The sequence below is a fragment of the Antennarius striatus genome, chromosome 12 (genome assembly GCF_040054535.1).
Source record: "Antennarius striatus isolate MH-2024 chromosome 12, ASM4005453v1, whole genome shotgun sequence".
Lineage (NCBI taxonomy): Eukaryota > Metazoa > Chordata > Actinopteri > Lophiiformes > Antennariidae > Antennarius > Antennarius striatus.
Window position 1 is genome coordinate 2,817,501 of NC_090787.1, and position 11,933 is coordinate 2,829,433.

At 41.8% G+C, this 11,933-nt stretch overlaps 1 protein-coding gene across 1 annotated transcript; it reads left to right on the forward strand.

The window, feature by feature from the left end:
* Window positions 1-1,587: 1,587 nt before the first annotated feature.
* Window positions 1,588-9,945, forward strand: LOC137605240 (probable ribonuclease ZC3H12C). Its single transcript, XM_068329762.1, has 6 exons — window positions 1,588-1,690; window positions 5,145-6,007; window positions 6,949-7,088; window positions 7,215-7,449; window positions 7,821-7,927; window positions 8,237-9,945. The coding sequence occupies exons 2-6, from the start codon at window positions 5,229-5,231 to the stop codon at window positions 9,790-9,792; spliced, it is 2,817 nt and encodes a 938-aa protein (XP_068185863.1). The 5' UTR covers window positions 1,588-1,690; window positions 5,145-5,228; the 3' UTR covers window positions 9,793-9,945.
* The last annotated feature ends 1,988 nt before the right edge of the window (window positions 9,946-11,933 follow it).

Below are 11,933 nucleotides of genomic sequence, written 5' to 3' on the forward strand. Positions count from 1 at the left end.
CACAGTTTCTAAAATTGTTAGCGACATAGCGCAGCTGAACGCATATTGAGTACAGGCACAGCACTCAAAGCTGGTGTCCTGGATCCAGATGATATGAAATCTAAACGATTGTTTCTTTGGTTGTACCCTAAATAATTGTACTGTAAATAATTCCAACAACTTCTACTTGTTAATTGTTTTTTAATTCTGATAAGAGAATTTGGAGAAAACATGCATATTGGTGTGTGGTCATCCTTCTTTGAGGGTTTGCAGACAATGCAGTTAACAGATGATGCAGCATAATAAGATGGTAATCTAAGATTTCTCTCGCATCCAGCTCTAAAATGGTGTTCAGTTTCTTTTTGAGAGGTTGTTTTGGCGTGTATTCAGACATGTTATGTACTGTTTGGGAAAATGAAAGAAACCTCTCCTTTCTGGAGGTAAAACAGGACGGTGCCACAACTGTTTAAGTCCATCCTGACAGGCAGACAGTCTTTGTTTCTGACCTCCTCTGAGCCTTAAAATAAAACCCCTCCTCATAATCCGAGGCCTTTGAACAGACGACGCCATGTTGCCAGTTCCATACCCGAACAATAAAGCCCTGCTCTCGCTTCCTTTCCTCCTCTTCTTTCTGTATTTTCTTACTCTTTGCCTTTTCTGCTTGTCGTTAGTTTGAAGGCTTTTCCCCTTCAGAGCTTCCTTCCCCACCTGCTAGCTTTCCATTGGACACACACACTCACACACACACATAGACACACAAAGGCCCTCACACTCCTAACACCGATTTTAGGAGCACACACTACTTTTAACATAATTCGTCTCATTGTCTGACTCAAGCCGATCACCCACCCGTGAAACAAAGAGGTCGAGGGCGGCAGCCGTCCCCAGCGGGCCAGGTGTTCCGCAAGGCTCAATTCTGGGTCCTGCTTTTTTTTTTTTTCTCTACGTCTTTCTCCTCATGTATCTGTGTGTGTGTGTGTGTGTGTGTGTGTGTGTGTGTGTGTGTGTGTGTGTGTGTGTGTGCAGCTGCCCACCGTGGGCCCTTCTTTGTGCCCCTCCCTCCCCACCATTTACTCACGCTTTCTTGTCCATTCATGACTCAAACCAGTGGATGGGCTGGTTGTGCGTGCGTGTGTGTGTGTGTGTGTGTGTGTGTGTGTGTGTGTGTGTGTGTGTGAGGGTTTTCATGGGGGGTGGGGGGTGGGGTAGTGGGTGGAGATACCCTAGATTACCACAGTGTTGTTATTGGCAGTGAGGAGGGTGATTGTCGTACAGGAACAAGCTGTGGTAAGGAAAGGAAAGCATGAGGCGTGTGTTTGCTTTCTGATTCCTGCCTCCGTATTGGCCGGCAGGCGGACTCCGGTGTGAGGACATGATGGTAGATGGCTTACACTCCATCTGTTATCAGTCACACCGCTGAACCGGCAGCATCAGGACACACTCTCAACCAGGGAACTGCTGCCAAACAACCAGGACCAGTTTCACTTTGGATTGACAGACACCCTCCATCTCTCTACCGGATACTGAGATTTAAATTATTTTATTGTTGCTTCAGAAAAAACATTTTAATCACAAATCTGGCATCCTTCTTGGGAAATTCCCTATGAAGTTTTGTGATTGTGCTTTGTTACTGGAATGACCAAAGATAGCGTGTGAGGAGAGAAACTGTAGGAAGTGTTGCCTTTATTTCTGTTTCCGCTGGAGTTGTGTGGTAAGTGTTACGGCTTTTTGTGTGTGTGGTTTTGTGGGTTAGCTGACATTTAGCATGTTTGTTTGCTGCACATGCACTGTGTAAAATCATCATTATTTATCCTATTTATCATTTCCTAATCTGTTCTCCCAAAGTGTGCAGTGACTCAACTCCCAATGATGATTATAATCATCCTCATATCAACCAATGCTGATGATAATCATCATCATTTTGTAGCATCAGCCTATATTGTTTGGAGATATGACAGAAATGCGTCATGATTGGTTGTTGGAAATTGAAAATTTTCCATAATCAATTGTTTAGTTTGTCCAAAATAGAAACAGGTTGTGTAGATTTTTTACCTCAATTTAATTGTTCCCCATTTAATTAAGCCGTAATCGATTAGAGTTTTCTGTACATAATAGTGATTATTATTAGTTCCACTCTCCTTCCTACGATATATCTCCATATGACTTATCAACTCTTTAGCCTTGATATTCACTGGGGGGGGGGGGGGGGGGTCATGCTCTGAAGTCTGGGCTTCAGAGGTGAAAGTGAATGCTACCAAAAAGGTCACATGACCGACAGTGGTGATATGTCTCACTGAGGGTGAATCTGGACGCCACCAGTTGCAGTAGAGAGAGATGGGGGAGGTCGAGGAGGATGCTTTCAGGGAGGTCCCCTGTGGCTTCAGCAGGCATCTGTTGCCCCCGCTGTCCTTATATACCCCACCCCCGCCTTCTATGCCCCCTTTTGTCCCCCCTCCCAGCCGGTCACCGGGGTGGCAGACTGGCTCACGGCTGCGCTCAGCGAGCGAATGGCAGGCATGCGACGGCCCTGAGGGACTGGTCAGGGTCTGGCCCCGGGGGAGCTCATCCCTTCGTACACCCCCAAGGGCCCGGATCACAACACCTACTGGGATACTCAGTGCAGAGGCAGCGCAGGCAGGCCGGGTCACTGAGGTGGAGACTGAAGCATCTGCTCACTGGGGAAGATGTCAGCCCCCTTTCTCCTCAGAACATGTCGACAGACAGAATATCTGGACGTCGACTTCTTCTTACTGCGTGTCTCCAGACAAATAAAAATACAACCTAACCTGTTGTAATTCTTGAGCAATTCAATTCAATTTTATTATTCTGAGCAGGTGCTTGGTCTTTCCCCAAAACATGAAATACAAGTAAAATACGTGAAATTTTTAAACCTCGAATCAAATGTCTCACTTGAAAGAAAACCTAAGCAATGCACAAACAAAAGAGCTGATTTAACTCTTACCGTGTTTAATATTAAGCATTAAAGACAAGAGGAAAAATTATGACCATAAACACACAAAATCTCAGCCCAGGCACTCAGGTGGTTTGAAAAGTTTGAAATCCTTTATTTTAATGGTCATATTTTAATGGTCATTTAAAAAAAACACCAAAGCACCTGCTTATAATTTTTTTTGGGGGTGTGAAGACACTGGAAAATAAGAGGAGTAATTTTATGCCTTGTTTGGTAATAATTCTTCCACCTCTCTGTAGTTTTTGTAGTTTAGTTTCCGTCCTTGGTTATTGACATTTTGAGGGAACAAAAGAGTCGCTAGATAACCTTAATGTAAGACAGCAGTCATCAACAGACAAGATGTATGGAAAAATGAAATATGTTGAGTTCACACTATAATGAGAATCATGTCATAGTGACAGATTGTAAAACGTACATCACAGTAGACCTAGACCTAAATACACGGATTAGACATGGGAAGACCCTGGTTTCCTCCATGTTTGAGTTATTATGGCTTCTTTCACAATTGCATTTTTTCTGGAGAACACACTCCGAGTGTGTGCGGTACCTCGGTTGTGTGGCAGTGACTCGTGGTCCCTGTCAGTAAAAGAGATAATACAGAATCTGACTCAGCAATCGTTTGCATTCTTACTGTCATATTTCTGCTGACACCTCAAAAGCCCGACTGAGGCAGCTTTGACTGCTGGATTACCAGGCTCCATGTGTGTGTCTATATATGTGTGTGTGCATGTGTCTATATACATGTATGTGTGTGTGTATGTGTGTGTGTGTGTGTGTGTGTGTGTGTGTGTGTGTGTGTGTGTGGAGGTGAACGAGTTTAAGGAGCCCCAGCCTCCGTCTGTGCATGCCGCTCAGGCTGAGAGAACAATGCCCCCGTCACAGGGGGACAGATTGGGCGGCAGCTGCATTGTCGAAGGACGGCAAGCCAGACACACTTCTTTACCCCGCCCCCTGAAACACACACACTCACACACACTTACATACAAAAACACACTCTCACTCTTTCCTTTTGTGTCCCCTTTGTTGATGGCGAACTAAATTATTCCAGTTCTCTTGTGGCATTCAGAGGGACAAACAGCAGCGCGGCAGCTTAGACGTCGGGGTCAGGACATAAAGGGGCCCCCGCTTTCCAGTGCTTTTGCTTGAGATCCAAGAGACTTATTACAGCTATCACTAAAAAATAACTGCAGGTAAAACACAAGCGATGTCTGCAGCCAAAAATCTGTGTCAGAGACGGGTTGATGTGATGTGAACTTTTAAAGTTTGAAAGCAGATTCATTACTCTTCAGTTTTCTGCTTTGTATTATAGTCTGTTCCTCTTTCAGGCTTTACCCTGCCTTGTCCCTTAAAATGAGGTTTCAGCAGAGAACTAGAAGAAACTGAATTTAACGGGCCGGGAATGTCTTTATTTTGATGCTTTGGAAGAAATACCAGCATGGGTATTTCTGCAGATAAATAAACTATATACAGCATATTGTGCATCCAAAGAAACATACTTACTCCCAGTAATGACTGATGTTGAATCCAGTTACATCACTGAGTTTTGACTGTGTTTCTTTGTTCACGGCCCGTATTAATTAAGTAGTCTTGAGCTATTTGGGAGAAAGATCCTCTTATTGTTCCCATTTCTGATCATCAGGAACCCAATAAACCAAGACTCTAATTCTGTTCAGAGTTTTGAGGTTAAATTGACATTTCCAACACAAATCGAGCTAGATTCAATGATAAAGCAAAATAAAAACAATACAGCTATCATACAGTCATGCATATCCCTGTTTCATGCACCAGCGACACACCCGGAGTGTACCCCGCCTCTCACCCTGTAGTGAGCTGGGGTCGGTTCCAGCAACATCCGTGACCCATAAAATGAAAAAAAAGGCTTTTGATGAGATGTTTGAATGCATGTTTCAATGAGGTTGTAGATGTAAACCAATACAGTTTTTTATTTATTTATCCCTCCTGTTATAGCTAAATGCTAATTTTATATCTTGGACAAAGTTCACAGCCCTTCTTGATGATATTAGCAAAACAAACGTTTTTTTTCTTTTCCTTGTTCACATGGTAATATCAAGCTTAAATGTTATAAACACATTTTAATGTATCTGGGAAATGATTATTGCTTGTTTTTAGAACTTTGAGAACTATCTCATTCCTGTATATTTTATGCATACTACCGCTTTTCTGCAATCTTCAGGAATTTAATATCCGGTAACAGTGGGGTCTGTCAGGTGCCCAGGAGGTCTCGGAGGGCGTGGAGCTGGATGTATGAGACGGCTTCATGGGCGTGAAGGACCATCTGGAGGATGGGACAGGCTATATCCTCAGCCGGGGTCTGGATTTGGACTACCTTCATGTAGAAGGTTCTGAGCGGCAGGCCGACCTGGGCTCCACACAGGGAGCTGGGAATGTAGAGGTCTTACAGGGTGCAGATGGTGCACAGAATAGGAGCAATGATCAGACCACCAACAGTCTTAGAATGCATTCAAGCTGCAGCAGCAGGAGCAGTTACAGTAACTCCTCTGAGGAGAACGCTGTCTTTGACAGCGATGATGAACGGATCCATAATGCATCTGGTTCTCATGGTCAAAACCCTCAGAAAAATGAGAGTCAACACCGAGAGTCCTCAGCGGTTCATCAAACAGCCAGGCTGGACCTGGCACCAAACAAATCTCCAGGCGACCTACCTCAGCCAGACCCATCATCTTTAACTGACCCTAACACAGCCTACCGCAATAAGGTGGAGTTTGCTCTGAAGCTGGGCTACTCTGAGGACCTGGTGCTGCTGGTACTGAGGAAACTGGGTCCAGACGCCCTCATCAACGACATCCTGGGCGAGCTGGTAAAACTGGGAACAAAGACAGAGCTGGAGCAGCCAGGAGCTTCAACTGTTTACCACTCTTCCTCCTCCTCCTCTTCATCCTCTCTGTCCTGCTCCTCCTTCTCCTCATCCTCCAGCTCCTCTCTGGACTCTTTTCGGTTATTATGTCCATCACAGCTGCTGGACAACAAGGAAAACCTCCGTCCTGTTGTGGTGGACGGGAGCAATGTTGCCATGAGGTAAGGATGAAAAGCTTTCAGGATCAGGTTTCCTCTCTTTCGTCTTATCATCATACGTACAGTGCCTTGCAAAAGTATTGGCTCCCCAAGAAATTTTTGACATTTTGCCACGTTTCAGGCTTAAAAACTTAAAGATAACAAACTGAACATATTTTTCAAGAATCAACAACATGTGAGACACGATTGTGAAGTGGAACCAAATTTATTCAGCATTTTATATTGTGTTTACAAATAAAAAACTGAAAAGTAAGATGTGCAAATGTGAGACCAAATGACCCACAGGTGCACTCTGTTAGTCATTGCTAGTCATTTAGGTTAATACTTTTGCACGTCCTACTTTTTAGTTTTTTATTTGTAAATACAATATAAAATGTTGAATAAATTTGGTTCCAATTCACAATTCTGGCTCACATGTTGTGGATTCTTGAAAAATATTTTTAGTTTTTTATCTTGAAGCCTGAAATGTGGCAAAATTTCAAAAAGTTGTGGGGGGTGGGGGCAATACTTTCGCAAGGCGCTGTACATGTATCCGCATTATAAACAATAAAATATTGAAGCTTAAAATCATGCAGGGGAAGACTGATCAGGTTTTGCTATTTCAAATATGCTAAGGTTTCAAAAGTGGAATGAATTCCATCAGTAGCTTTCTGGGAATCACAGAGACAACAAGAGGACAATAATCGGATGTGGTGTCGAGTGTTTGTTCATATCTTCGAATGTTTCTAAGTCAAATGTTGGTAAGCTGAGGACTACCTGTATTGTCATTCTGATGATCCATCAACTCATATGTGATCGAGACCCTCCAAACGAATCTCTTTGCCTTGGATGTTGACGTCCTTATTTTCTTCATGTCAATCCACTTCTGCTGTCAAAAATCACAACTATCAAATTTGCACTTCAATCACCCATTCCACTTTTAATATTTCTTTTTGCTCTTTCAGTCATGGAAATAAGGAAGTGTTCTCCTGTCAAGGAATCCAGCTGGCTGTTGATTGGTTCTTGGAACGAGGTCATTGTGACATCACTGTTTTTGTCCCTGCCTGGAGAAAGGAGCAATCACGACCTGATGCCCTCATCACAGGTAATTAGGATTTGATGTGACGATAGAGTAAGCCAAAAAAAATGATGTTCCCAAGTCCATCTTGTCTTATCAAGGAAGTCTTGAAAAAAAGTCTTGCATTATCCCTTCACTGCATTTTTTGTTAAGATCAAGAGATCCTACGCCGTCTGGAGAAAGATAAGATCCTGGTCTTCACTCCATCTCGCCGGGTGCAAGGACGCCGTGTGGTGTGCTACGATGATCGCTTTATTGTCAAATTGGCTTACGAGTCAGATGGCATTATCGTTTCCAACGACAACTACCGAGACCTAGCCAATGAGAAGCCAGAGTGGAAGAAGTTCATTGACGAGCGTCTGCTGATGTACTCCTTTGTAAATGACAAGTAAGCAACTCATGCAACAGGTAACAGATTACTATATACAGTACTGAAAATAAAGAAAGCAAGATTCAATAAGAGATGTCTAAACTAAACCAGTGTCTCTAAAATTTGCATAACCTATTTTTGAAGGTGTTTTCCTTTTACTCATCAGACACTTCATTTCATCAGCACCATTTTTAAGATCATTATCTATTCTGCTCACTAGAACATATACTCCCATCTTCAGATTTGGGGTATTTCCTGAGGGAAATTTGTCATAAGATGCAGTTGATGATGCAGTTTTGTTAGGTGCTGTCAGAGCTACTGAATCTGCAGAGATAAAAGGTGATTTAATTGTAGATGTTGTTAAATTATCGTGTTAACTGCATTTTTAGGTTCATGCCACCAGATGACCCACTCGGACGTCACGGACCCAGTCTTGAGAACTTCCTGAGGAAAAAGCCTATCATTCCTGAATACAGGAAGCAGTCATGTCCTTATGGTAAAAAAGTTTTAAATTATTATAAATTGTTATTTAATATTATATATACCATAATATATACCTATATGTGTGAATAAAATATGTTATACATTTACTATGTTGCACAATTTTTTTCTTTACAATGGAGTACTATTAATAAGTCTATTGAAGAAGTTCAATTTTGATGAATATCAAAATATTCTGATAAATATATGGAATTTAAAGAATTGGAAATAACAGAATAGATAATACATAGATGCTATCCACTGACCTACATGATTTAACATATAATGACTGAAAATTAACATTGTTCTTTTTTTTTTCATTTAGGGAAGAAGTGCACATATGGACACAAGTGCAAGTTTTACCACCCAGAACGGGGAAGCCAGCCCCAGCGTTCTGTGGCTGATGAGCTCCGTGCCAGTGCCAAAATATCATCAGTAGCTTCCAGAGGTCTTCTAGAAGACGCCTTAATGGTAAAGAGCCAAAGTTCTGGCCAACCAGAAGGAACGGCTGAGGCTGTGACAAGTCAAGACACTCCAAAGAAGCGGCCAAACCCCAGCCCTCTGAACACTTTCACTGACCTCATAGACGATAGGCTTTGGGTCCAGTCCAAACTGGAGGGACGTAGAGGAAGTAACAGCAGCAGCAGCAGTAGTTGTAGTAGCAGTTTTCTTGCACATCCAGCTTCGGGAGGGCCCCCTTCATTGGGAAGCCTGGATGGACATGAGAACCCCATGGGTAGCAACTCCAGGGTAGTGGGAGCTTCAGGGTCAAACCTGGCTGAAACTTACCTCAGATGTGACTCTCCAGACTTGGGCTACAGCTCAATGGTAAAGGCCTACTCAAACCTCAGTCTTCTGGTACCACAGAGTCCTGAACGCTTCCTCCCAGCAGATCTGCGAGCCGGATCTCTGCCATCAGACTGTAGCAGCGAAGGCAGCGTCAGCTCTGACTCTTTCTCACCAGACCCCTTATTAGATGATATCCCCAAATGCCACCATCACCACCACCATCAACACCATTATCTCCACTGCTCTAGTCAGTGTGGTCACGGTCCAAGTCGTGTCCCGCCTGGTCTAGGTCAACACAATCCACATGTCTATCCCATTCCTCAAGGACTAAAGAGACAACAAGGATTTGGCTTGGCTGATCCTCCATATTCTACTACCTCTCATTCATCTCCACGCCGCCTCAAGACCCCTTCGGCCTGCATCCAACCCCATCCTCAGCAGTCTTTGCTGAACACTTTCCCAGGGGAATTCAAACCTCGATCACCTCATCCGCCCCAAACAACCAATACCCACTGCCAGAGCTCCCAATTTCACCATAATGTGATGAGATCTCTTTGGCAGGAAGCTGGTCTCCAGGATTCCCAAGTAATTCCCCTTCAGTCCAGGAGAAACCACTCCGAGATCAGTCAACAATCGCAGCATCAAACAACCTGGGACCCCAATTACCAGCATGACTCTAATCCTTGCTATGATCTGTTTGCCTACTCAAACCTTCCAGAATTCCATGAGAAGGCTTGGCACTCTCCGTGGGACAGGCAAGTCCATTCATCTCCCCGTGGCCTTTCGGCATCAAGCCTTTTGGGATCAAACCTTTTGGGATCAAGCCTTTCATCATCAGGCCTTTCACCGATCCCAAAGCTGTCCCTTCCATCCATTTCTACCCACAAAAGCCTCCTGCCTTCGGCGACCCAACACCAGGAGCCCTCTGCATTGGGTCGATACCAAGACTTTAGGGAGAGGGTGTTTGCTAACTTGTGCCGCATTTTCCCTCCAGACTTGGTGAGGATAGTGATGATCAAGAACCCTCATGTGATTGATGCTCAGGAGCTTGCAGCTGCAATTTTGGTGGAGAAATCGCAGCACAGTTCTTGAATGATGAAGATTCATCTTAATCAGTGTCACTTTTGCAGGCCCATGCCTTGCAATTACCTTAAGTCGGGTTGGAAATACAGAAACCAAAAGCAGAAGGTCTAAAGCTCCTTGAGCTGTTATTGAACTGCTCATTTAAATTGCAGGGAATTTGTATAATTAATGGTATTTTTGTAAAGGGAAATACCTAAAATTGTCATGTTTTTCCCATGTAATACGTCCGGTTTTCCACTTCAGGATATGGTGGGATTTAATGTAAAAGACTGACTTATTACTTAAGAGCCAATGCGCTGGTGTGCCTTGGGAGGCTGTTAATGTGTTTCAAGGGTGACAGTGTTCTTTATTTTAAATTAATTTATTTGTGACATTTTAAGTTATTTACATAGCTTAGGTATTGTTTCTGCACTTTTTTTAATTGTTGTGTTTCTGATTTAGTTTTTTTTTCTTTTCTTTTTCTCGGCAATCATATCAGGGTGTGAGTATAGCTCAAATTTGTACTTTCCATCTGAGTAAAAACCATTGTCCAGTCTGTGGGGTGTGTGAAGAATATAAATTTCTCTACCACAACACAAATCCTACACTACTCCATGAATTAGGCACCTGACAGGTGGTGAATCAGATGCTGTAGTCAGATTGTGTGGATTTTCCCTACAGGGAAGTGAAAGAAAAGAAGATTCACATAAAAAACCCAGGTTGTTGCACACTTGAGTTTCCTCTATCAAGATCACTCTGTCAGCAGGTTTTACATATCATCAGGTTTTAGTATTGATTTTCTTTTCAACACAGCTTTTCTGTCTTTCGTTATATCGTGTGCAACTTTTAAATCATATCCAAGTGGCTGTTGAAGCAGAATCACCACAAATATTTAGGTGGAATGAGAATAGTTGGTATTTTAATTTAAATTATATGTTAATTTATTATGTTTTAAATGCGAAAGAATGGGGTGGCACATGAGACATAGGGTCTCCCCTCCCCGGAGAACATTAGTAGTGTAGAGGCACCACAAACAGGTTGAATTTATTATGAGCCTTTCTAATAAATCTGTGTCACCACACATTTAATATTATCACAATACACATTAGTATTTAGCTCTACAAACATTTCCCAGAGTCAGAAAACTTATTTTTTTTATTAAACAGTGGTTTACTGTATAATAAGTCAGATATTTTTGCGAACATGTATGTGTAACAACTTTCACATATTTGACCTGATTACTTAAAACTAATGTAATGACTAGTCTCATATTTTGTTCAAGTACTAGATAATGTCTTTGTTCTTCACAAAGACTACAACTAACAACTGTTATAATCACCAATTAAATTAAACCTAAATTAACTTTAAAATAAGAATAAAACTTTGACCTTTTGAATTTTTTTTTTTTTCTTATAATTTTTCAACTATTGTTTGGGAATGGGTTAAAACCAAACAGGTTACAATTTTGGAAAATTCAAAATTACTTATAATATACCACAATTTCACATCAGTATTTTTACTGCTTATCTTTGAATCCTTGGTAAAATTTTCATTTGGAAATAATTTAATTTGTCATTTTGTTAATTTTAACTTCAGTCTTACTTAAATTATCTCCACTGACGAAATTCTTTTAATATCAGAGGAACTGTTTGTGAATCTAAAACTCTTTCCTGGTTAGTACATCTCAGAGCCAGATTTGACCTCTCTCTGTTGATACAAATTGTATCCTATAAAACATATAAGAAGTTTTATATGAAAATATTTAAACTAAAAATATTTCGAATTGAATATTTTGAGTGTTTATGGCGAACTTTGTCACCTTTGATACTTGGCCTTTATTTAAATGTGAGGGCTATTTATTATTTTATTCCAAGTGCAGGAAAGAAAGAATTTCAAATGCACTTTTTGGATACAGCTATAATTATTGCTTGTGTTGTCCATGGACTGAAATCATGGTACCGTGTAGCCCCCCAAAAATGTGAAAGCTTGTAATGACAGTTGTGGAGGGTGTTAATATATCATGAGACACTGAGGCCTGTTAGCACCAAAGTCATGACAGTTCACCTCGGATAAAGAAGTGTGAGCACGCAGTTAAAAAAGGTAAACTTTGATGTGCGTGGCTCAGAATTTGTGCTTTGGGCTTGGAATGTTTCACAACGCCTTATTTAAAC

Coding starts and splice junctions, on each gene's coding strand:
- LOC137605240 (XM_068329762.1), top strand. CDS start 5,229: ATGGGCGTGAAGGACCATCTGGAGGATGGGACAGGCTATATCCTCAGC. Junction 6,008..6,948: donor GGGAGCAATGTTGCCATGAG/GTAAGGATGAAA, acceptor TTGCTCTTTCAG/TCATGGAAATAAGGAAGTGT. Junction 7,928..8,236: donor GAAGCAGTCATGTCCTTATG/GTAAAAAAGTTT, acceptor TTTTTCATTTAG/GGAAGAAGTGCACATATGGA.